Below are 25,478 nucleotides of genomic sequence, written 5' to 3' on the forward strand. Positions count from 1 at the left end.
AGAGGGGCATTGCTGGCACATGATGGCATATATTACATTGGTAGATGTGCAGGTGAACAAGCCTCTGATAGTGTGGCTGATGTGATTAGGCCCTATGATGGTATCCCCTGAATAGATATGGGGACACAGTTGGCAACGGGCTTTGTTGCAAGGATAGGTTCCTGGGTTAGGGGTTGTGTTGTGTCGTTGCTGGTGAGTATTTGCTTCAGGTTGGGGAGCTGTCTGTAAGCAAGGACTGGCCTGTCTCCCAAGATCTGTGAGAGTGATGGGTCGTCCTTCAGGATGGGTTATAGATCCTTGATGATGTGTTGGAGAGGTTTCAGTTGGGGGCTGAAGGTGATGGCTAGTGGCGTTCTGTTATTTTCTTTGTTGGGCCTGTCCTATAGTCGGTGACTTCTGGGTACTCTTCTGGCTAATAAGCGATGGTCACATAAACACCACCCTATACCGGAAACCTATTGACTGCTATTCCTACCAACATGCCTCCAGCTTTCACCCAGATCACACCACACAATCCATTGTCTACAACCGCATTTGCTCCAACCCCTCAGACAAAGACAAACACCTACAAGATCTCTATCAAGCGTTCTTACAACTACAGTACCCACCTGCTGAAGTGAAGAAACAGATTGACAGAGCCAGAAGAGTACCCAGAAGTCAGTAACTACAGGACAGGCCCAACAAAGAAAATAACAGAACGCCCCTAGCCATCACCTTCAGCCCCCAACTAACACCCATTGTTTCATGTTCTCTATGTATATAAATCTCCCCACTGTATTTTCCACTGACTGCATCCGATGAAGTGAGCTGTAGCTCACGAAAGCTTATGCTCAAATAAATTTGTTAGTCTCTAAGGTGCCACAAGTCCTCCTTTTCTTTTTGCGAATCCCATAAAGGAGAATCCAAAATTTAAGTATGTGTCGTCATATTTTCTTACCACTATTTTTTTTGGCTGGCTAATTTTGCATAGCTGTAGGTGGTCTGGGACTTTCATTATCTTCTCTACCAACGCATCCTTCTTGCTTTTGAAAAATAAATCGATCCATGTCAGGTTGAAATACTGCTTCCTGTTTTTTACAGTTGTAAATGGTGGACTGTGTGTATGTTGCTAGGTTACCTGGTAGTGAAACGCACAGCTGTACTCATGAGATTTAAAGTTGACATATTGCAGCTTATTTTTTTAACTAACGATTTCTAACTCTGTCCAATATATACATCTCAAAACATTACATTTATATAGCTTTTACTTAAGTTACACAAGTCACATGGAGTTAGAGATTTACTAAGAGCTTGACTGGAGAATGCAGTTGTGCTGGCAGACCACCCAGGACTGTGTCATAGCCCACCTTTGGGAACCCCTGCTCTAGGGAATGGATTGCCATGAGGTCTCACACTACATAGAAACTGGGAGTTATGCAGCCTCAAGCCACATGGTGCAAGTCAGACATGATTGTGTGGAGAAAGCTAGGGGATCGTGTTGACATCTGACAAAGGAGTGGTCAAGGTGAGAGATGGATCTGCTTCATATAGCTGTTTGATAGTATAGGCAACGATTGTGCTTTGTGAGACTCTATAGCCAGGGGCACAACCAGAATTTTCCAAAGGAGGGGACCCAGGTTTCCTGCCCTCTTGGCCCCTGACATGAGGGAGTCGGAGAAAAAGAACCAAAGTCTCACATGCCAGGCAGTGCTCAGGATTTAGTCAAAGCTGGTGGTAATGCCATTGGTTCCCTCTCTGGCTTGTCTGATCAGGATGTAGGCCTAAGCCAGGAATAGTCAGTTTTTTTTGTCAAGGTCCAAATTTCTTGGTCAAGGTCCAGACCCCAGAGAAAATAATAATAAACCCAGCAACTATAACAATAGATGATGGCTAAGAATAATTAAATAAAAAAATTTCAGGATCCATTCAAAAGCATCTGGTAGTCCAGATTTGGCCCGTGAGCCACATACACCATGTCTGAGAAGAGAAGGTAGCCTCAACCCATAACATCAATTGAAACATTTCAGTTATTTCAAAAGTGTCCTACTTCTAGAATCTTTCACCTAGTCATATGAACCCAAGGGTTTACCCGGAGCCTTAAAGAACCTTTATCAGGAGTTTTAAATCTAAACAATTCAGCTCATAGCAGGCTTTGTCTTCAACTTTTGCTTTTATAGTTTAAACAGGCTGAGTTGGAGTTGTTACCATGGACATCAGAGTACAGGTCCATTGATAGTTGAAGGGTTAAAAAGCTTCCAGTCCATTTCTGGGTCTTCCAAGCAAGACCTCTAGCAAAAAGTAGGGCAGACCAGACTTTACATTTGATGCGTAAGATAAAATGGGAAGAGCCAGGTATTTTACTCATTTTATGTCCTATTCTTGACTTTGTATCATTTCTTACATCTAGAATTACCTCTCATATACAGTGGAGCAGCTGGCCTTGTCAAATCCCATCCTTTACCTTGCTTTCTACAGCTGACCTCATTATTGTTTTATCTGTTCCTGCAATGTTCCCCTACCTCAAAGTTATCAGAAGTTAAAATTAACATAATGCACTTTTCACTCTGATCCCATTCTTTCCATTTTCTAAATCTTTTATACAAAAAGCCTTCAGGGCAGGCAACTCAATTTATATGCACTTTGCAAAGTTCTGACACTACCACCTTTAACATTATCCTGATTATGTCAATGTACACAATTAGATCCAGATGCTTTTATTGAATGTAGCTAATTTCAGCTTCCTGAAATACTCTATGGCACAATTAGCATGTAACACATTTATAGTCCCAAAACCATTTTATTTCCAGACTTGCGATGCTTTCATATGTATACAGACCATTAAAATCCCTTAATTACAAAAACTACCACATTAGCTTTAAATTTTCAGTTAATTTTAGTACTTTAGATCATTTTATTTACTAGTAAACCTTTAGAAAAAGGTTACTGTTATGTATAATTAGACTTAAAATAATTTTACTAAAGCAGACATACAGCACTTATTTTTTAAACTACATGGATCTGCAACAATGCTTAAAGACAGTTACGTTAATCAAGTGCTCCCAATTTGGATTTGCTGAACAGATTATTCTAGTTCCATTTTGTCAACACAAGTTACATTCAGTAGTACATTAAAGGGATTTTATTGCATGATATTCACTCCACACAGTCCTATTAAGATGGCTAATATATCAAATCAAGATTGCAGATGCTAGTGCCAAGATAAAATTTTGGTTCAGCTAATGTTTAGTTTAGAACTTCAGCAGAGGGGAATCCAGATTCTCTTTGTTCACTTCAGGACTCAGAGTGATAAGAGGAGAACTCAAATCTATTAGCTGAAAGATAGAAATGAAACGACATAAGATTTAGATAGCTGATTCTTTTCTTCAGGTGCCTGAAGAAAAATACCTACACCACCCACTTAGATGTTCAATTTAGAGCCTCTCTACTCTACTGTAAAAGTTTAATTACAGCAGAAGCCACATGCACCAATCAGAGCCCTTGTGCTAGGTGCTATACAAAAGGAGACCTAGTCTCTGCCCCAAAGACTCTGATCCAATGTATCAAAGAATGCTAGTCTATCAGAACTGAATTAGCTCCCAAAGGTTGAAAAAAATCATACCTATTTTACTTGGTTTTGAGCTTTAGTTTTCTTGCTACACTAAGAATTTATGCAAAATACATGGGGACTGAGTCTCAGGGCTAAAATCCATTTGTGAATCAGTTTTTGTCACACAGCCTCGCAACACCTAGCTTTTATGTGCTTAGGAGAAAAAAAAAAAAGATTAAAAAAAAATCACTGGGATTAAAAGACAGAGTCAGGTACTCAGATTTCTTGTACAGCACAGAGAGAAGATATTCACAAAAGCCAGGATGGTAGGTCACCCCGCACCTCCGATAGCTGTTGGGAAATGCCAGAGAGAGGCATGTATTTTACCTGCCCTCTTCCCTCCTCCTACCCCCCATGATAGTTAACATTGGGATACAAACTCTTTTACAAAAACTATAATGGATTTTGTACAAAGTATGCCTTGTGAGGTATCATCTGAAAATCCATAATGTTCTGATCATTATTGTCCTGGTAAAATGTGTAGCAACATTGTATAGCATTACTGAGACATATTCCAAGTTTAGACCAATTCCTCAAAGACAAAAGGCAAACTGATGCCTCAGCCCGGTGTCAACAAAATAAAATGGACTAACATCTAGTTAAGTGTCCATTCTTTGGCAAGAAAAAGGATGTGAGCGAGAAATTTACATCTTGTCAAAAAAACCCAAAAAAACAAAAACACACAGCTGGAAGTTCCCATCTCCACAGACTTTCAGTCTCCTGAACCCCAGCTGAAGAGGATTCTCAGAAGAGGAAGAAAAGATAAAAATGGGAACACACACCTCCAAAGGATCTCTCCCCCTTCATCTCTACTCACAGCGTCAACAACACTTGAAGAAGGTCAAAGGAAGTATCATTAGACTGTGGAAGGATCGTGGTTGAAAGATTCAGCCAATAAGACTGCTAGAACATGTGGTGAGAGAAACCTTTTGCTTTGAATTCACTTAACTTGTTAAGTTAGGTGTTAGTCATGTTTTACCTTTTATTTCTTTGTAACAAATTCTTTTCATAGAATATCAGGGTTGGAAGGGACCTCAGAATGTCATCTAGTCCAACCCCCTGCTCAAAGCAGGACCAGTCCCCAATTTTTGCCCCAGATCCCTAAATGGCCCCCTCAAGGATTGAACGCACAACCCTGGGTTTAGCAGGCCAATGAGCTATCCCTCCCTCCCAAATGCCTCATTACTTGTAATCATTTAAAATCTATCTTTCCATAAACTTGTTTTATCTAAACCAGTGTGTTTAGATTGAAGTGTTCGGGAAATTCCATTTGAGAGAACAAGATTTGTGTATATCATTTTCTATTACTGAAATGGCAGACTTTATATGAGTTTGCATTGTCCAGAAGGGGCTGGGCAGTACAAGATGCATATTTGGGGGGGGCGGGGGGGGAGTTAATCTGGGACTGGAAGCTTTCTGGTGTTGCCCTGCAATGTAATTTCAGGGTGGCTGGCTGCAGCACTCAGAGCATAGCTGAGAATGATTTACATGCTGGAGGCTGTGTGCGGGCAGACCAAGATGGTTGCTCTCACAGCAGAGCAGTGTAAAAGGCACTCCAGGTTGGAGAACTGAGGGAGACACAGCTGCCCATCAGTCCAGATTGTACCCTGGGGAATGTCAGACACCTCTCTTAAAGAGTGGCACTCCTGTAGAAAATAAGAGTAATTGGGCCAGAGAGAGAGCACGCATGCATGAGAAGGGTCCTATAGCCGGGTGGTTAGAGCAGTCACTGAGGATGTGGGAGACCCAAGATCCAGTCCCCCTGCTTCAGTGACTAATTGTTTATCCAAAGTGACATCGCTTCAACAGGAGAGACTGACATCAGAATATCTCATAGCCCAGAGGTTAGAGCATTCACCTGAGAAATGGGAGTCTCCTGTTTAAATGTACAGATTAAATGGATATAAAAACCCCTCATCCAGGCAGAAGGGGATACTTTAAAGTGGTAGGTTCCCTCATCTTAGATGAGTACTCTAACCACTGGTCCTACTCTTAACTCAGGCTTTGCGGATCACAGTATTCCTGTGATTTTTCTAGCTGCTCATGTCTCTTTGTGGATCTGAGCCTTACTTATTAGTAAAATAAAAGCACCAGCACTTTCACCAGATGTTTTTATCAAGTTGTTGTCCCCTAAAAAGCACTATTTGTTTCAGGGAATCACAGTAACAGATTTTGGTAATAGCTTACTCCCATTACCATTCCCTCCCAAACATCTTTTTAAGTCATGGAATGACTACTTAGTTAAGTCCTACACTCATCATGTGCATATGTGCCTTGAACACTAGGAATAGTGTCAGTGTGCACTACTACCACATCTGCTTTTCTATATTGGCTCCAGTGGAGGGAAAGCCAAGAGTCTCCGTAGCACTGCACATTAGTGACCAAATTACTTTTAAAGCCAAGGTCAAGCCTCAGCTGCTTTGATTTTTGAAGAGTGGTGACCACGTCAGGAGTGATGAGCCATTTAACACAAACCTCTACATGCCAAACTGGTCTGAATTGGTGTAGTGCTGAAAACCAATGCTGCAGTTAGGGGTTTGACAGACATGGTCTCACAGCAGAGAAGAGTAGCAGGAACATATTCTAGCCTCCAGGTTATTGGTGTTCAGGGCTAGTAAGCAGTAGTGTGCCATTTACGTGTGCAGTGCATGCCTCAGAATTAATTTCTACAAGAATATGAAAGGTCTGAATAGGACTTCCTGACTGGCTGTGTCCATGGGATGAGTCTATCCAGTCTCTTGTACAACCCCACAAAATGTACTAAAAAAAAGTGTCATGACATGCCACTGCTACTAAGAGAAATTTAGTGAGCCTGCACAGAGCTGTGTTTCTACAACAATAAATGATGCAGCTAGTTTTTTGACTTTCAAAAAGCAGCACAGCAAGAGTGGGCCATGCAAAGCTGAATAATTAAAATTCTTGACTCATGAACTGATGCTCATTCATAGCTCTGTTTTACAACAAAATGTTCACTTACCCTAGAGATCGAAAGGGAAGAGACTGCAAGAAGAATCCATAAATTGGATTCAGCTTAAATAAGAGTGTTGAATATAAGGTACTAGTGCCAAGCATAATTCGTATACAATACATTGCTACAGGGGAGAAATAACTATTCTACATACAAATGCATACAACCAAACAATTGCTTTTTGCACAATTTTTATGCATTTATGGAAACAAATGATTGAGATACCTTACCTGTCCTACCACACTAGGTTTTAGTGGAATAACTTTATTCACTTCTGGAGTATTAGAAAGGTCAATGAGAGGTCTACTTTCACATTCCAAAGCAGCAATGGGAGTTTCATCTATTCCAATATCTACCAGCAAGACCTAGAAATGGTAAATAGTTAATTTTCCTCTGTTTATTGTACTCCCTTCAGAATAATGTAGAAAAATCAGTTACTGACTCATAGGAAAAAGCCACAAAAAGCAACCATCATTCTTAGGTTTGTAGGTTATATGTAGACCATCCTAAAGGCAGCATAGTTTGGTGGATGAGAGGAGGATTAGTGTGCAGAGCAGAGGGGGTAAAGTATTATGTAAGTGCTAAATCATATTTGAAAAATATTCTCAAGTTTCATATTTCAGTTTTTTAATTTCAGTTTTAACCTTGTACCTACAATTGTGATCTGACAACATTTTGACAAAGAAACAGTTCTATAAGATTACTAGCTTTAATCACACCTCTATCCAATTTGATTGTGATCCAGTATTTACATACACCAAACAAATCCACAGCAAGCTTCCAGCATTAAGTAAACAGAATACCAGAGAAAATAACTACAGTTGAACTAACAATGAGTAATTTGTTAGTTTGGTCTATGCCTGATATCTGCAAGCAAGTTGCTATTCCAGCAAATAGGAGTTTAGACTTTTTTTTCTTTTAACACTATGGTTTAAACAGTTTTCTACAGACATTCAGTACTGTCCAAAAACAGATATATTACAAAACTACGATTAGAATTACCCCACATGGTATTGTGTTTCATGATTGGATTCATAAATACACAAGGACTTTCCAGTGTAGATAACTGGGAGTGCAAATCTAAAATCTGACCTGCAATTATTTGTGCAGGTGACTGAAATTTGATTTCCAGGAACATTTATCCCAATGAAGAAATGTTGTTCAGTGGTATGATAAGCAAACACTAGAGGGCACATGTATGCCTAATCTAGTTCATTTCAAAATTTGAGCAAGTTTTTAGTTAGTAGACAGCACACATTTTCATGCAGCTCTCTCAACGGCAGCTTTTACAAGAGGGAAAAATGGATTCAGTTTACCTACCTCATTAGTTTGTGCTCCTTCAGCTGGCTGTTTTTGTATTTCAGTCTCTTCTTGTATTTCATTCTGTGCTATTTCTGTAGTCTTTTCTGGTGAAAAGACAAGTGTAAGAGGTATCATAGGTGGAGGAGATAAGTCATCATCTTCAAATGATGACACTTGTGTCTTGGTGTCCTTTGCCTGTTTAGAACTGGGGGAAAGTAAGTTGGCAAGTATTTAAGAGGTATTCATTAAGCATTACTATTAAAGTATAAACAAGGTAAGGTTCATGTCATTTAGCTGCCCTACAAATGCTAAAGCGCCATTTGGTAACTTTATTTTTCTCTATTTTGTGAGTACCCTCAGTCTGAAAGTAACGTCTTATTTATTCATTATCTAAAAGCATGCTAGGCATCCCACAGAACATAAAGACACTGTCTCTGCCCTGAGGAATTACAATTTAAATAGACAAGTCAAAGTTGCCTACAGTGTACAAGCAAAATGGACAATCCATATTTGGTGGATAATCTTAGGATACTAAATTTGAAAATTTTAACTTAAGTTTCTGGAAGCTTATGCAGAGATTGCTGTACCAGAGAAGTGCCGGTACTGCATGTCACTGAATTGGTTCAGTCCGCTCCCTGGTGAAGGGAAAAAGTACAGAGATGAATTGGAGGATTCCAAAGTTGCAAGCTTAACAATCAGTGGGCTAGTGGAGTGGGGAAAGGAGAGGGTTTTGGGAAGAAAGAGCATTTTGGACTTGTAGTTTGAGGAAGTAACTGAACATTTGAGAGATATGAGACAGGCATGATAATGCTTGGCTTACCCTGGAACAAAAGGTTTTATCTGAGCACAACATGAAATATAAGGTTAGTTAAATTTTATTCTGGGGAATCAGCACCATAAGAGACTGCCATAAATACTAGTTTAAGCTGTGTATATATTTAGAGCTTGTGAAAAGATTTTGAGTTGACAACTATATAAAAGACTGCATCCCCTCCACAGAACAGGTACAGAATTGTGGTGGTGCTGCCCAGATTCCCCTTGTACCTAGCCACTGTCTCAACTATGGCATGGAAAGACCACCTCATGGAGCAAGAATAGTTCAGTCTTAATTCAATCCTTGGCCTCTCTTAGGATGCCAGATTTTATAATGGTGACAGCAGAAGATTGGTCAATACCTTAAAGTGTAACTTAAACAGAACTTAAAAGTAGATCATTTGACTTAACTGCCTGCTTGCTTTCCTCATCTAGAAAGTATTGCCACATTTAGGTCCTGCATTATCTTTCATGTAGTTGGAAGTGTCATTGTGTTGGAACACAAAGTTACTTCTGCAGTATATCAAGTAAGCTGGCTGAAAGCAGCAGATTCCTCAAATACAAGTTCTATGATGCACATAATTCAAGTTGATTCACAGGTAGTTTGAAGATGTGGTCAAGTGATGGAATAAGATGTGCTTATCTTCACTATTTTTACAAGAGAGTCTAACATTATCCCTAGGTTTATGGATTCAGGCAAACCAAACCATGTTAGAGAATTATGTTGGAAAGAACCAACAAGTATAGCTGTATTATTTTGCTAGTTACCTGGGCATGCTTCTACTCAACAGTAGATTAAATCACTTACATGCTAGTGTACAGTGTCTGAACATCTGGGACAAAATCTTTCCCCCACTGAAGACAATAGGAGTTTTAATAGATTTCAGTAGAGCCATGTTACACCCACGGTATCTTACCAAGCTGCAAGAGTCTTTCTGGTGGACACACTGGAGACTTGACGAACAGACATAAAATGTGGAGAGGAGACAGATCTTGGCAAAGTTTTAGGAGTTATTGTTGGAATTCCTGAGATACGACTGGCAGGTGTAGGCACAGCAGAACGTTTTATACTGGCTGGAGTAATTAAAATGGACCTGGAACTAAGACAAGAGTTCTGCGAGGCCCCATCTTCTGAAGATCTGACAGGAGTGCAAACAGCAACACCACTAGAAGAAAACAAGCAGCATACATTTAACTGAAAGCTTCTAGAAACTTCTTACAACTTCATTCTGAATACTACTCAGACAACAGAAATAAACAACGTAAGGCAGGCTTAAGAACACAAACAGATACGGAAGTGTTAGGATAACTAAACCTGAACATTAAAAGTGATTGCTGTATTATGCTGGAACTGGTCACATCCTCATAGTTAAAGTTCAGTTAACAGATGTTTCAAATCATTTTGAAAATTCCAGATTAAATTTGAGACAGAAGAGGAAGCAGTGCACTCAATGTAACAGAATCTTGAAGTGCACTTCTACAGTGAACAGGTATTATGTGAAAACAGTCCTCAGTAGATTTGCTTCCTGAGTATATTCAGAGCTGACTAAAAAAAAAACCCACACACACTCATTAGCACTGCAGAAGTATCTCTGTTATGTGAGAGCCGATTCTGTTCCCTTGCACATCAGAATGGTCAATGAATTCCAGTTAGGTATTTGTGTTACCCAAGAGAGCCAAACTGACTTTCATATCCCAGGGTGAGTTAACATTTTTACTTGTGGAAGGGCAGAGTAATCTGGAAGTCACCAGGAGGGTAGAGATACCTCACAATGTTAGTTTTCAAAGTAATTAGAACTGCACTTTTAAAATTCAGGTTACATAGTTGCTTGGTACAACATTCTCAAAGGTAGGTATAGTTAAGAAAACATGCAAGTGACCTGTTAAATTCTAATTACAAAAAGTTACCTTCCAAATGTGCCACAAGATAGTAATCTGATTGGCTCCATTATTTTTGGTGCTGTATTTTCTGATGATGAATCTAAGGGAAGAGAAAAATATTACTCTACGTTATTACTTATTTGTTATCTATATTAGTTTTGTTTTCAACTATAACATCTTACCTACAAGTCATATGATTCATTCCATACCAACAGCTTTGGAACAATATACAAATAAAGACAAATTTCACTCTCAATTAGCAAATAGTGTGAGGAATGTTGAAAGAAATGTTAAAATTAAAAGCCAAGTTAACACAAAAAACAGCCTTCCAAAAATGTGTGCTTACCTCCACATCTCTTAGGGACCTTAATCTGATTTGTAGGTGTGAGTATAATTTTAGCGTTGTCTTTTGGGCATGTGTTTCCTTTTGCTGCACTTCCATCTTTGTTCTGCTGAGATATCTTCTGCAGATTAGGGACTGAGCTCAGTCTCTGAATTCCACTGGCTAGAGTTTGGGATCCTGTCACAGAAGCTGAAGACTTGGCTAAATTCCCAACAGTAGATATTTTGGGAGTACTAACTGATCTTGTTTGCTTGCAGGACACATCAGAATGGACAGCCTGCAGAGATGACAGTCTGATAGGTCTGACCATAGCCAGTCTTTTTGTGCTAGATGAGAGTTTGGAGCTGCTCACAGAAATTTTTGAAGAGAGACTTGATTTAGCTGAAAGATAGAAAGCTCATATTTATACTTCTGAATTGCTCGTTGTTTTTTCCCTCAACTGGTTACAAGGTACATTTAACTAAATTACAAGAGAGTAAGTTTACTCAAGTGCAGCTGAAGATATGAAAACATTATGCAATGATTTGTGATAGGTGTTCAAGCATCTGAACTTTGTAGTTGTTACAATTTAAAGGTTTAAAATTTTTTCCACTTGTTAGCCACTAGAAGATTGAAAACTGTAGGAAAACTCTACGAGTGGTTATTTGTCTTTGATGCTTCAGAAAAGCCTCCTTGACACAATTCAGAATATCAGCTTCCAGTTCAAATGAAACAAGAGTAAGGTATTTTGAGAAGCACTTAAATATGCCTTCTTTATAGGTATATGTAAGCATAACTTGTATTTTCAATGTAGTTGGCCCAGCTACCTGAAATACATATTTTAAGGGACAGTCAATGAAGTCTCCTTCCCTATGCTAGTTAAGAGTATTTAAAAGTTAACTTTTTTTTAAATGACAAGTTTCAATATTCTATTTATTCACTTAAAATCATAGTTTTTCGATTAGACTAATTGGATTTGCTAGACAGTTTCTAGTCATTCGCATTAAATACACCGGACCCTTGCTAGAACGCGGTATTTGGGATCCATGCATGGTACCGCGTTAACATGGGGATCGTGTTAAAATGAACTGCAATTAAAGTAATTAAATTTGGGATCCATGGCTACGACTGTGTTATATGCAAATTTGTGCTATATAGACGCGCGTTCTAGCGAGGGTCCGGTGTATTTCCAAGACATGTGCTACTAAACTTTTTCCCATTGAATTAAAGTTTTATTAAACTTATTAAGCTTACATTATGTAAGACAAGTTTTTACAAAAGTTAAATTTTCAGCTAAGTGCTCCTTTAACACTGGGTAAGTATAAGTAGTGTGGATGTGTTTTAGCCTATGGGCAAAAAAGCAAGCTACAACTTAGAACAGTATTTTCTTGACCCCTAAAAGGAAGTGTATTATTGAATAGGTTGCCTAGACATAGCGTAAGGGTCACATGGATTCCACAGCCAACAGAATAAACAATCTCTAAAAACAAGATATTAAACTTCTGAATCATTGAAGCATGGAAACTGTGTCCTCCAATAGCAGAGTCTTGCATTATACTTCCCAATAGCGACTTCCTTATTATCTATATGTTATGTTGTTGACTGGACTAGAGTTTAGTTTTGTTCTCCCTTTCAACGCTCTACACAGTTCTTCTCCCTGCCTACAGTTCATCTGTGGTCACTTAACATTCTCTTTGGACCCGATTATTGCCCCCAACACACTTCACTTTCCTCAAAGACTTCAGTGCTTACTCATGCAGGCCACTACACTTGGAGTGTTTCCCCAATCATGCATGCCAAAATACTTTCATCTCCTCAGGTGCCTTTCTCTTCACTTCCTGAAACAGGGAGCCTCTTAGTTCACAAGAAATTAGGAGCATGTTTTCCTCTCCCACTCTTATGCTATGAGCAATTGAGAGCAAGCACTCATTTTGTTTGGAATAAATATATAGTTTAGCCACATACATTATCCATATACTTCTGCAAGTCCGCTTTTGGATACATTTTAAAAATATCAGTTGCTCATTAAACACTGACTCAATCTCTTTATAGAGGTCAAATTTTATGCTATAGATCTGATTATATCCTGCAACTTTACTCATTAATTCAGTTTTATTAAAAAAAAAGTGTCCCTCCTCCTCGCCCCCTCAAAAAAAAAAAATTAAAAAAAAAAATCACCACATGGGCTACAAATAAGATGGGTCACAATTCTAAAATAATTGCCCGCTAAAGGTACAGGGCATTTTATTACCATCTTGGATTACTAGAGAAGATAACAGTATATGCAAGTTACTGGTATTGAGTAGTCATTTTTCCTTATACCAGGGGTTCCTAACTGTGGTATGCATACCCCTGCGGTATGTGAGACATCTCGGGGTGGAGGGTACATGGGAGAAATTGTGGGTGGATTTTATTTACTGCATTTTCATAATAGGCTACTTAGACAAAGCTTTAAAAGCTCTGTGGGAATTTGTTATATAAAATCCAGTAGTTAATTTACTTCAAGATGTACCAAGGAGAACACAGATACAGAGACACCTCCAATCACCATACAGTGTGGGTTCAGTTGGCCAGCAACTGTCCAGTCTAACTGAGCTCAGAACTTAGTCAGGGTTTTATTTTTGGTTATACACGTCACACTATATATGTGCATAACAGTGAAATATGGACAGATGGCTAAAGACAGGTAGTGTTAAGAACACGCAAAGTATCACTGATGAGAAGGGTAGTGGTACACAGGCAGTTGGGAGATCTGGAAGGGGGTATGCAATAAGAAAAGTTTGGGAACCTCTGCTCCAGATGTAAGTTGGGTAGCAGTGTGATTTCTAGGGTTCTGTCATTAAGTTTTAACAGGAAATACAGCCAGCCGACAGGTATTAAAAACAGAGTGCACAGCTACAGGGACTGAGAACAGAGACATGGTGCGTGTTTGTTTAGTGTAAAAAGCTAATACATAACTTTAAAACAGGCAGCTCAGAAACGCTTCCAAGTCTTTACACTCTTCAGGTAGAACAATGACTACTTCTATCTTCATGATAGGCAAATGTTTAAATATGAAATAATGTTACAGGTGTGTGCTTCAGTCTTGTTTTACAATGGATCAAGAAACTGTAAGCTATTATATTCCACTGTTGTTTCTAATAAGTCCTGATAAGGCTTTGACAATTGCATTACTCCCTGCTTTTGTGTCAACCACAACCTTTGAGATATTACTGTTTAAGTTTGCCATGAGTAAATTACTACTATATGGGGCTTTGGAGGACTAAACCAGGGCTTGAGTAACATACTTTTTGACTTCCTCCCTCTTCTCTACTTCATAATGTTGTTTGTTCTCTAAATGACGTTACATTGTGGCATTTAGAGGTTTCTGTGGCTAGACATAATTCTAACCAGAAAAGAACCATTATGGACTATGTAAAAAATAAAAATTAAGTCATCACCGAGAAGCATACCATGTAAGTGTGTCAGTTCCTAGTTTGTAGATATTGGCCTCATTGATTCTAAAGTCTGGTTTAATTCAAGTGCTAGAAGTCAAGAACTTGAACTAACTACCAAGCTGTCAGCCTACATGAAGTTTTATTCACCTGTTCTCAACACCAAAGAGATGAGGAGCTGAGATCATATCTTTTATTGGACCAACTTCTATTGGTGGAAGGTACGCAGAACTCTATGTAGCTTCAAAGCTTGTACCTTCTTGGTCCAATGAAAGATATTAGCTCACCTACCTTGCCTTTCATATCCTGCGAACAATACAGCTACAACACTCCAAACTCCACCCCAAACACAGCCTAGCGTTCTGAAGTGGCAAGAAATACAGACAGCACCAAACACATTTTGGAATCTGCAGGTCAAAAAAAACCCATTACTTATTTTAAGTTTAAACTGATTTGCATACTGCATCTCTATGCTAGTTATTACCATTTCCCCCTATTGGAGAGACGGACAAACTTGAATTCAAACTGGAGTTCATGCTAGAAATGGAGGACGACGATGAAGATGAGGTGTTCTTTCTTAGAGGACCATTAGCAACACTAGGAGGTTTTAACTGTGTCTTCCTTAACCCAAACTGTGAATAAAAAAAAAGTCTAATTTATTTAACTGTCCAAAAGACATTAAGCAAGCACAACAACATTTTCATGTTAGATTTCTACATCATTATGCATCACCATTCTCTGGGTTCATTTGTCCCAGGGAAAAGTTCTAAATCCTGTTTTAAAATGCTTAAGTTAAGTAAAAAGCAGACTGCTGGGAAGCAAAAAATAAAGTAAAAATGTAATTATACATTTGTATGGTACCTAAGTTCTTATGTAGAACTGGAATAGGATAGGTCTCAGAAATTGATTGTTAGCCCAATGGTGTTCCCTCCCTGCCCCCAGCTCAAGTATATCCTTATAATGGATTCGAAGTATATAGAAATGAAGATTAATGGGACAGTACACTGGAGTGCTATTTTTGAAATGCTAGGCATCTTTCCCCACCTCACACGCAATATCCCATGTTATTACAATTCTTTTCTTTGGGAAAGTGATTGTGTGAGTTTGACTGTTATAACTAAGACTGTTCCATTAGCATCAGATCTGGAGAGAGTGACCAATATTTCGTTTAAGTGTATCCACTGCCAAGAGATCAGGCACCTCTGGGAGGGTGGAGGGGAGAGGAAACAGCATAGGCAATATTAAGTGGATTGCAATGTTGTACAAAAGTTTTAACAAAATTGAGACAAACTATATTCTACAGGTTAGTCACATTCTTTTAGACATGAGTACTTAAATTGTAGTGCTATGGTTCCTAGAATTTGGCTTCTAATGTAGCAAGAGTCACTGCTATTCTGCTTCCATGCTAGAAAAATGACAGTCTTTCCAAGTAGCACAATACGTGACCATGAAGAGTAAAGACTTTAATCCACAAACCTCCTATGAGGCCTATTATCTGCATTTCCCTGCCCCTTAATATTACATACTACATTTCATGTTAACACAATATCTAACTATATGCTGATGCACTAAGAACAATTGTCTGTTAAAAATATGGGGAAAACACTTGATGTATAACTTAGCCACCCAAGAATTGCAATTGAAGAATAGAAACTTTACCTTGAATTTATTATAAGAGAAGACTATGGCATTAAGTCAGAAAACTAGGTTTGTCTCTTACATATGTAAAAATGGAGAAGTCACCAGTATTCTAAGAACATATTCACTCTGCAGTTGTATTAACACTTGTAATTACCTTGCTTTGAGAAGGAAGAACTCGCTTGTCTTGTAATGATGAACTGCCACTGAATGATGAGTCACATACATCTGAAGCAACACTGGATTTGTCAGAGAGTAGATCTTCAGATGACCCCATGCTGTTCACGTGTTTTTTCCCTGGTTTTGGCTGCAAGATTAAAATTTTAAATTTATTTGAAAGCTATTACAATTTCAACAGCTCTGATGATCGTGCAGGAGCTGATTTATTCAGTAATCCATATTTTTTATACCAGCCAACAGAAAAGGATATTGCATCTACCAAGTATGAGAATTGCTAGACATTAAAAATTCCAAGTTCTCAATTTATTTAGACTCTATTAGACTTTAAAGTTGTTAAATACAGCATAGACTATGTTCCCATTTATTGAAATTGGCTTTAAATCAACATAAGGCGATCACCTCTGCAGCAAGTTAGTCTCTATGGGATTCTTTGAGCCCATGTTCATCCCTAGACACTGCAGTGTCTGTTCCCTTTTCTTAAAATAGGTATGTCCCACATTTGTAGGCATAATGTAACGTACACACAAACGCTTCTTTCCAATAGCCCAAAGGAGATTCTTCCCTGGTTGACACCAACAGCTAGTCATGAAAGTTTTAGACTGCACAGCTCACGAGTCTATTCCAGTTAGCATCTGAGAGGGCCACATGACCAGCAACACTATCAAAGCTATGGGATGGGAGACAAAGGGGAAAAGAGCAGACTACAGAAGCTCCCTTGCCCCCTTGCCTATGGCAGAATTTCCTCACCCTCCTTCTCAGGAGTAAGGAGCCAACATCCTCCTCCTCAGTAGTGCACACGGAGAGAAGGAGCATCTTGCTAGTTGCATAGCCTTAGCTACGAAGGGGAAGGAACAGAAGGACAGGAGAGAAAAACCAACCTGGACAGGGCTTATGTACACGAGAGATGATTAACACAGCTACCACTTCCCCTAACATATCTGGGCAGTTCTTCAGTGTACTGCCGCATAGCTGGGTCCTCCTCAATCTTACATAGTTGGCTAATCATGCTCTAGATAGGATGGTGTACCAAGACTATAAAGCGTTATTACTGCTGTATCTCCAGAGCTGTGCCTACTATTGTCAATTTTGAAGAGAGCTTAATATAAGTAAAGAGCCTGTTGGCATCTAAATCACCAAAAGACAGCAATAATTTTACCAGAGGGATGACAAAATAAGTATTAAATATTTACATAGAAGTCAGGGACATCAAGTGTAAAAACTTAAATTCAGTCAATTAAAAAACAAAACAAGTTCTTTCTGCAGTTCTAGTCACTACTTTAATAACTACTACTCCACTAGCATTAGTATAACAAGTTAAAATATGCTTTCAGTTTACCTTGTGCATTTGCCAGCTCTTTGTGTAAAGTCAGTTTCCTATTTGAGGTTCTCTCAAACAATGGAGAGATGCATTAAAAAAGAAAGTTGTTAAACAAAAGCTTGCACGAGATTTAAACTGTCCCTTATCTCAAGACAACCATGTTTTTTTATTGAGTATTAAGCTATCCAGAAGAAAATTCTTTACCTTTTCTACTGTCAGTTGACGGCTTTTTCCAAGAGCAGATGAAGCCTTTGTGTGCAATTTGCTTATTGCCTTTTTATTTTTTTCATCACTTTGCTGTTCTTGGGCTAGAGGTGAAACAGATATTTTAGGAAATTTATGAATTTTAATAGGACTAGATGTGTTTGGAGGAGTTTTGTCAACTGCTGTCACAGGTAAATCTGAACGCTTCTGAAAGGAAGGTGGCAGTTGAGAAATTGGGCTGTCCCACACACAGTATGTCTCCCTTTTAATAGCCCTGGGGCTTTTCTCTATGTTTCCTTTTTGAAAGATTTTTAGTTTTGACTTGGATGCTTGCACAAATTTTTCTATAACCTTGGGTTTTGGCCCTTCTGATTGGGTGACTTTGTTCTGTTCATTTTTGTTGCCGCTTTCTAGCTGCAGTGCTAACAAGTGAGCTTCTTTAAAAATTTCCACAAATTTCTCTCCAGTAAGAGGACTCCACATCAGCTTATCATCAGGGGTCTGAGAGATCTTTTCTTCAGCACCTTTAATTGCTTCAATACTGACAGCAACACATTTTTCTTTGTGCCCAAGAGGTCCAACAAAAACTTCATCTTCATTTCCACTGTAAGACGGACAAGACAGTCAAGATATTGTAACATCCTTTGAACTTTACATATGTACTTGCCCTTAAACACTTAGCTTACCTTGCAGGAGACAGAGAAAGGTCAAAATCAAATTTTTCATCAGTTAGAAGGGGAAAGTCTGAAAGTATAATGATCTCATTAATTGTGACTATTGCTGTAGTTACAAGGATTTACACAATTTGCATTGCAGTATATTTCTCACAACACTGCCAGTTGGCATTAGCCTTAACAAATTTAACCTTTAGAGTTACTTCTAATTTTGTTTTAAGTAGTTACTTGATCTTCATTAAGTTCACACCCCATTTGTAGTCATTCCAAAGACATTGCCAAGATGTCTTTAAAATTAACTACGACAATAGTTCAAGTTATTAGGTCAGATAATTAAAAATAACCACACATCTTTCTGAACATGTTTAATTATTTCAAGTAACACTTAACATTATTAAAACTGAAAGATTAGAAAAATATCCTAGTTTTAGTGTGCATTTGACAGCACTTTGTACATAGCCAATGCTCTTGTTTCAGTAGAAAGTTTCTGTTTGTGGGACACAGCAATGGGGAGAGAAACATTTAAAATCAGGAAAAGGTTGTAAAAGCAAAAATGTTATTGAGAGCCCTTGGGGAAAGTGACCAAGACTACTTTTAACACTGAAATGGAACAGATGTCAAGATGACTGTCAGAAAATATTCAGATTAAGGGTGGTTTCTTTATCACCCATTACTTTTGCATTGCACTCAACTGAAACAATTAAAATAAACTACTAAATTTTACCCTAGAAGAAATTTGCCATTGAAGAGAGGATGTTATTGAGTTTAGAGGCAGCAGAAAGATGCAGGAAAGTGAGAAAGCTATTTTAAGCAGAGCAGTTTTGATGAAGTGGGAAAGCACCAGACTGGAAGGGGTCAGAGATGGAAGAGAAATAAAAGGGTGATATGTAAACCAGTTGTCAGATGTTTAAAAGGCAAAGGAGATGAGGGGAAACGAGATACAGTAGTAACTAGGAAAGCTAGGACAGATTCCACCCTCCCAGCAAGAGAAGTATAAGAGGACTTGTGGAATAAGGCACAGAACAAGTGAGAAGACAGTAGTTAGGTGAAAATAAAGGAATGAAAAGGCCTGCCTGGAACTGAAAGGCAGCAGAAGGGAGATCTAACTGGGATACAGAAGAAAAGGAGAGGATAAGGAGGGGACAGAGTAGATCCCAGGCAAAGAGAAAGTTCTTAGTGGAGGGTGTCAGTTTTGAGATCTGAAATTAGGGATGTGGGTGTCAAACATTCAGAAGAGATGTCAAGAGTTGAGGCACTTAGAATATGGTGGCACTTAGACATAGTAACGCTGAGTGTCATAACTTTTAGGCACCTTAAAAAATCACTGCTCAGGCTTCCTGTACAATGAATGGAGGGATATAGTTGATTATTTCTCCAGAGGAGCTTTAACAGGAGAGACTGAGGGAGCTCCTCAACAGAATATTCTATAACAGGGGTCGGCAACCTTTCAGAAGTGATGTGCCGAGTCTTCATTTATTCACTTTAATTTAAGGTTTCGCATACCAGGAATACATTTTAACGTTTTTTAGAAGGTCTCTCTCCATAAGTCTATATATTATATAACTAAACTATTGTCGTATGTAAAGTAAACAAGGTTTTCAAAATGTTTAAGAAGCTTCATTTAAAATTAAACTAAAATGCTGATCTTACACCGCCGGCCCACTCAGCCCGCTGTCAGCCTGGGGCTCCATTCACCTAGGCCGGCAGCAGGCTGAGCGGGGCCTGCGGCCGGGACCCGCTGCCGGTCTGGGGTTCCATCCGCTGGCTCCTACCAGCCAGGGTCCCGGCTGCTGGCCCCTCTCAGCCCGCTGCTGGTCTGGGATCCCAGCCCTGCCCACATAGAGTGGGTACCTACCTTCTCCTTGGTTCTAGCCCATTCTCTTCCTCTCTCTGCACTGAGCTGAGGGTGGGAGTGCACTGAGCACAGGGCTGGGGGTGAAGGAGCAGGCTGGGGGTTAGGGTGCAGGGTCTGGCCAGGAGCTAGAATGAGGGAGGGGGCTCAGGGTTGGGGCAGGAGGTTTGGGTGTGGAGTGCTTACCTGGGCAACTCCCATTTGGTGCGAGGGGTGCAGGTGGGAATGTGGGGGGGAGATGCAAGAGCTCCCTTTTGGTGCTCAGGGTAGGGGTGGGAATGTGGGGGGTGCAAGAGTCAGGGAAGGGGGCTGTGGGTGCGTGAGGAGGGTGCAGGAGTCAGGGCAGAGGGCTGGGGGCATGTGAGGGGGGTGCAGGAGTCAGGGCATGGGGGACTGGGTATGTGTGGGGGGTGCTGGAGTCAGGACTGGGGTCATGGGGGGGGGGTGCAGGGGTCAGGGCAGGGGGCTGAGGGTGTGGGCTAGGGTCGTGGGGGTGCTCCCAGCCCCCTGCCCAGAGCGGCTCACGGCAGGGGGCTGGAGGGGATATGCCAATTCCACCCCCCTTCCCCAAGACCCCGTCCCCACCTCTTCTCTGCCTCCTCCCCGGAGCAGCGAGCTCGCTGCAGCTCCGCTTCTCCCCCTCCCCCGCAAGGGTCATCAGCTGATCGGCAGCAGGGAGGGAGAGGAGGAAGGGCAGGAACCCAGCACCTTGGGGGAAGAGGCAGGGGAGAGGGGAGCTTGCCTGCCCTGCAGCAGCAGCCAGCAGGACCAAGCTTCTTCACCCTGCCCCTGCTGGGGGGGGGGGAGGGGGGGGGGAGGGGGAGAAGAGCGGGCCACAGCGGGCAGGATTTTTAATGGCAGGCTACTGCCTGCCAGGTCCCAGCCTGGGTTCGGCAGCGGGCTGAGCGGGCCAGCGATTGGGGCCTGGCAGGCAGCAGCATGCCATTAAAAATCGGCTGGCGTGCTGTCTTTGGAACGCGTGCCATAGGTTGCCGACCCCTGTTCTATAACCTAGGGTTAGGACACTCACCTGAGAGGAGGCAGATCCTTTTCAAATCCCCTATCCTCCCTCAGGTAGAGGGAATGACTTGAACTGTGGGTCTCCCACCTCCTAACCACTGGGCTAAGAGTTACAAGGGAGATCTTCCTCCACTCCATTTTGTGTGAACTCATCCATGGGGGCATAATCTAGTAGGCAAGCTCTGAGCCTGTTTACTGGATTCGGCCCCGCAGGTGAGTTAGGCAAAAGAACACCTATCTTCCTCCAGATTAGTACATTGAATTGGGGCTTAAGCATCTGGTTGCCTGGAGTGAGGTTGCAGTGCACTTGCTGAGAAGCAGAAAAACAGACTCTTAGGGAACTTTTACTGGGGGGGGGGAAGCACCTAAAGGGTTTGGTGGCAGCTGAGAAGGGGTTCTGTGAATCCCACTGGGGCCCGATTCTGGGATTTAGGTGCCAAAAGTGGTAGCTAGGCAGCTAAGTGCTTTTGTGACTCTAGCACTTAGACCAGGGGTGGGCAAATTTTTTGGCCCTAGGGCCACATCAGGTACAGAAATTGTATGGAGGGCTGGGTAGGGAAGGCTGGGGGAGGCTATGCCTCCCCAAACCGTGAGGCGTGGCCTGGCCCCCCACCCCAGCCCCCTGGAACTCCAACCCCCATCCAACCCACCTTGCTCCCGACCCCTGACTGCCCCCCAGGACTCCTGCATCCTATCCAAACACCCCTGCTCTCTTCCCCCTGACCACCCCCCTGGGACGCCCATCCCCTATCCAATCTCCCCTGTTCCCCACCCCCGACCGCCCCCCTGGGACCCTCCACCTCCTATCCAACCCTCCCTGCCCGACGTTACCCGTGGGGTGGGGGAAAGGGAGGTTCAGTCCTTTTCCTGTGCGTTTCCCCTGCTTGTTTGGCTGCTCTCCCTGGCAGTCGGGCAGGGCTCACTCCCTGTCTGGGCTTGGCTGCTGGGGACAGGGGCCAAGCATGCTGGAGGTGGAGGGGGGCCGTGGTTTGCTCTGCCCTTGCTCCCGGCAGCAGGGCCCAGGCCCCTTGACCGCCCCCCTGAAACCCTCCTGCTCCTCGACCCCCACCCCCAGAATTCCCCCTGACCGCACTGCCCTGGAGCACCAGGTCTGGCGGTGCTATAGCCATGCCACCCGGTCGGAGCTGCAGCCACGCTGCCCAGGTGCTGGGGGAACTGTGACTGCGAGCGAGGCAGGGAGGAAGGGGAGCAGGAAGGGAGGGGCCAGGGGCTAGCCTCCGCCCCGCTCACCATGCTGGCAGGGAGTTGGGCTGGCACCTCTGCAAGCCTGTCTTGACCCCGTGGGCCAGAGGGAAGGGTCCTGCGGGCTGGATAGGGCCCGCAGGCCGTAGTTTGCCCCCCTCTGACTTAGATGCTAAAGTGGTAAGTGCCTAAGATAGAGGCATGGGAATCTGAATTGGAGTAGTAGTAGTAACTTCTGGCCAAGGATGGTGTGTGGCAAGAGAGAACACACACTGAATTGAGGGAAATAGCTATTTATTTATCCACAGCAGAGGAGCTTTAACAGGAGAGACTGAGGGAGCTGCATAACAGTGTTACTTTCCCCAGTCATCCAAGGGAACATGTCCAGGAACAGAGGAAGCAAGGACACAGCTGAAGGGGTTAGAAGGACCCATGGGAATGACAAGTATGTCAAGCATCAGGTATTTACATCAGTTAACAAGGAAGCTAAACTGATGAATGACAAACTCTGGGATACGGGAAAGAAGAAATTGCTAGAGCAGACTTCAGAGTAGAAATACAAGGGAGATTAGAAAGACCCTAAATGCCGCCACCACCACATGTTGCAGAGGCTACCCGTGGTTCAAAGAACTCTTACAGAGCTCTGCAGAAAATCACTAAGATCAAAGTAGTGGGAAACAGCAGGCCATCCATGAAAAAAGACTGCTTACACAGCAGGTTATGGAACAGATGTGACAGAATCACTGATTTAAATAATCAGAACATGTGGGGTACATGTGCACTGCAGTTGGAGGAAGAATTTCCAGCTCAGGAAGACATACATGCTCTATCTTTGATCAAGCTAGCATGCTAAAAACATCAGCGTTGCCATAGCTACATAGCCCAAGCACAATCCCGTCCGAGACCTTAAGTATGTATTTGGGCAGCTAGCCTGGGCTGCTGCCTGCACTACTGTGCCTACGCTGCTATTTATAGCCTACTATCTCAGTCAAAACCAGTGTGTGTATGTCTATCTGAGCTAGAAATTGCACTTCCAGCTGCAGTGTAGCTGTATCTTAGAAACTAGCTCAGGCTTGTATATCCCTTGCTAAAAGTTATAAGAAGATAATTAGACAATAGCTTTCCACCTACCACTGTTCTTGCAAACATCCAGTTTTTCTTCAGCCATATTATTTGACCAGCCTACTGACATTTCCTTTCCTTCTTCCATAGTGTCTGCAAAATAAGACAGTTCAAAAAGATTCACAATTTAATTTTGCAGGCATGTTTTGAAGTGCAGGGATCAAGTTGTTGACAAGGATTGCACTTAGGGAATCACAGATAGCGCAGTTCAGTGAAGTGCAAACTCTGAAATCCATAACTTCAAAGAGCTGGATCAATTAACTTCAGCAATAGCCCTGCAAACAATTGCAAGGTTCATAAATTCTACAATTCTCATCTCCCTTCTAATCAAATGAGATGGTGCTGAAGAACTCAAATATAGTGGTGGGGGCTCTGTAAAACAAAGCTCCAAGCCCAGCACACAGCTGAGAGTTCATGGAGTTCTGCAATTACCCCTAAGCACTTTGCAGGTTTAAACTATTCATGTAATGAAGTTAAGGTGACCATTCGTCACATTTTGACCAGGACAGTCCCTTTTTTAAGCCCAACTTGATGAGTTGGCAAGAATAAACAGGACATGCAGGGGGACAAGTGGTTTGGACCAGACCTGTGCAGCTGTGGGGGTGGGGGCTTGGGCATGTGGCTTGGGCCAGCCCTACATAGTGTCCCTTTTCCCTTTGGGAAATACCTAAGTAGCGTCTGTGGGCTACCTAGGTAGATATTTGTACTAAGTACCATGGTACCTAAACATTAAGTCTTTTTTTTTTTTTTAAATCTGTCTTAGTGAAAACTAAATCAAGTGAGCCTCTCCACAGTAAAGATTAAACGTGGTCCATTTTACAGAGGGTAGGTGCATCCATGGAAAGAAAAGCAGGAAATGTACCTCTTAGGTAAGCAAAGTGAGAATTGTCCCCCCCAGTTTCGCAGAATTTAAACACGGGCTAGGGTTCGGTTACAAGCTGTTTTCGGAGGGCGTGAGGAAGCTGTAGAGATTATGTGGCTAAGGCAAACGGCGCCGTAAACTCCATCCTCTCTGCTAGCGCGCAGTTTAGTCTGCTTATTATGTCCCCATCCACTCGCCTGGTTTTGCCAATCCCTTCGCCCCACCTGGGGCGGGGCGGCATACCCCCGAGCCGCTCCTTCGCCCCATGGCGGAGGGGGCCGCCGCGCCTCCACGCCGCTCCGGGGGCCCCACCCTCCCCGCTCCTTGACCCCACCCGGCCCCCAACTTCGCCCCTTCTTCCCCCGGCCACCCCCCGCCTGCCTCACTCCCCAGCCCGCCCAGGGCCTCCCCACTGCCCCGACAGTCCGCACAGGCCACCCTCACCCCCGAGGCCGTCCCGCCGACGCCGCCCAGCACCGGGTCGAGGCCTCCGGCCGCACTGTGCACCCCGGGGCTGGTGACGCCCCCTCCCTTAAGAGGGAAGCGACGCGCAGCAGCACATTTGAATTACTCGCGGCCCGGGGCACGTAGAGCTGGCACAGAGCGAGCTCCCTCATTGGTAGGTTTAAACGAGGTTACAGCCTCGTGACCCAGGGCTGACGGCGGTCGGGCGGCGCGAGAACCCAATGCATGGTGGGACTCGTAGTTCGGGAGGAGTGACTCCGCTGAGGAGCAGCGTCCCTGGGCCCTGGTTTGCTCCACGCTCCCCCAGGGGTCCCTCGGTCCCAGTCCCAGCAAGCACCAGAGTGAGGCTGTCGCCGCCGTTACCCTCCACTCGCGGCCTAGGCCCGCCCCAACTCGGCGTACGGCGCGCCTGCCTGCGCCAAATCGAGGCTGTCCTCAGAGCCAGCCTCTGTTTGTCTCATGCCCCAACGTTTTTTCCCCCAGACCAGCGCGAGGCTCCCGCAGGTACCGTACCCTGAGGGCCTCGCTGGCCCCACCTCCCTGGGTCAGCCCGCCCGCCCCAGCGTGGGGTCACACACTCTGCTGGGTGTCTGGCACCCGATATGGAGACGTCCTTTGCCTGCAGGTCTCATGC

General features: G+C 42.7%; 1 protein-coding gene across 2 annotated transcripts; it reads right to left on the reverse strand.

Moving 5' to 3' along the window:
* Window positions 1–2,001: 2,001 nt before the first annotated feature.
* On the reverse strand, window positions 2,002–25,210 carry GTSE1 (G2 and S-phase expressed 1). 2 transcript variants are annotated; one of them, XM_074942422.1, is made up of 12 exons: window positions 24,824–25,210; window positions 23,527–23,610; window positions 18,333–18,390; window positions 17,647–18,250; window positions 16,102–16,251; window positions 14,791–14,938; window positions 10,897–11,274; window positions 10,578–10,650; window positions 9,587–9,835; window positions 7,875–8,061; window positions 6,785–6,919; window positions 2,002–3,311 (listed from the first exon to the last, which is right to left on the reverse strand). In XM_074942422.1, the coding sequence occupies exons 2-12, from the start codon at window positions 23,603–23,605 to the stop codon at window positions 3,228–3,230; spliced, it is 2,145 nt and encodes a 714-aa protein (XP_074798523.1). In that variant the 5' UTR covers window positions 23,606–23,610; window positions 24,824–25,210; the 3' UTR covers window positions 2,002–3,227. The 2 variants fall into 2 exon arrangements, with proteins under 2 accessions (XP_074798523.1, XP_074798524.1); XM_074942423.1 differs by lacking the exons at window positions 18,333–18,390; window positions 24,824–25,210 and having other exon boundaries at window positions 2,004–3,311.
* Between the last annotated feature and the right edge of the window lie 268 nt (window positions 25,211–25,478).

This window comes from Natator depressus, chromosome 1, assembly GCF_965152275.1.
Source record: "Natator depressus isolate rNatDep1 chromosome 1, rNatDep2.hap1, whole genome shotgun sequence".
In the NCBI taxonomy this organism is placed as follows: Eukaryota; Metazoa; Chordata; order Testudines; family Cheloniidae; genus Natator; species Natator depressus.

What these genes read in the sequence shown, in the direction of transcription:
- GTSE1 (XM_074942422.1), bottom strand. Translation starts at nt 23,605, where the DNA reads ATGGAAGAAGGAAAGGAAATGTCAGTAGGCTGGTCAAATAATATGGCT. An exon ending in GGATGTTTGCAAGAACAGTG is followed by an intron (nt 18,391 to 23,526) that starts GTAGGTGGAAAG and finishes TTATACTTTCAG; the next exon opens with ACTTTCCCCTTCTAACTGAT. An exon ending in GGTCCCTAAGAGATGTGGAG is followed by an intron (nt 10,651 to 10,896) that starts GTAAGCACACAT and finishes CTCTTCCCTTAG; the next exon opens with ATTCATCATCAGAAAATACA.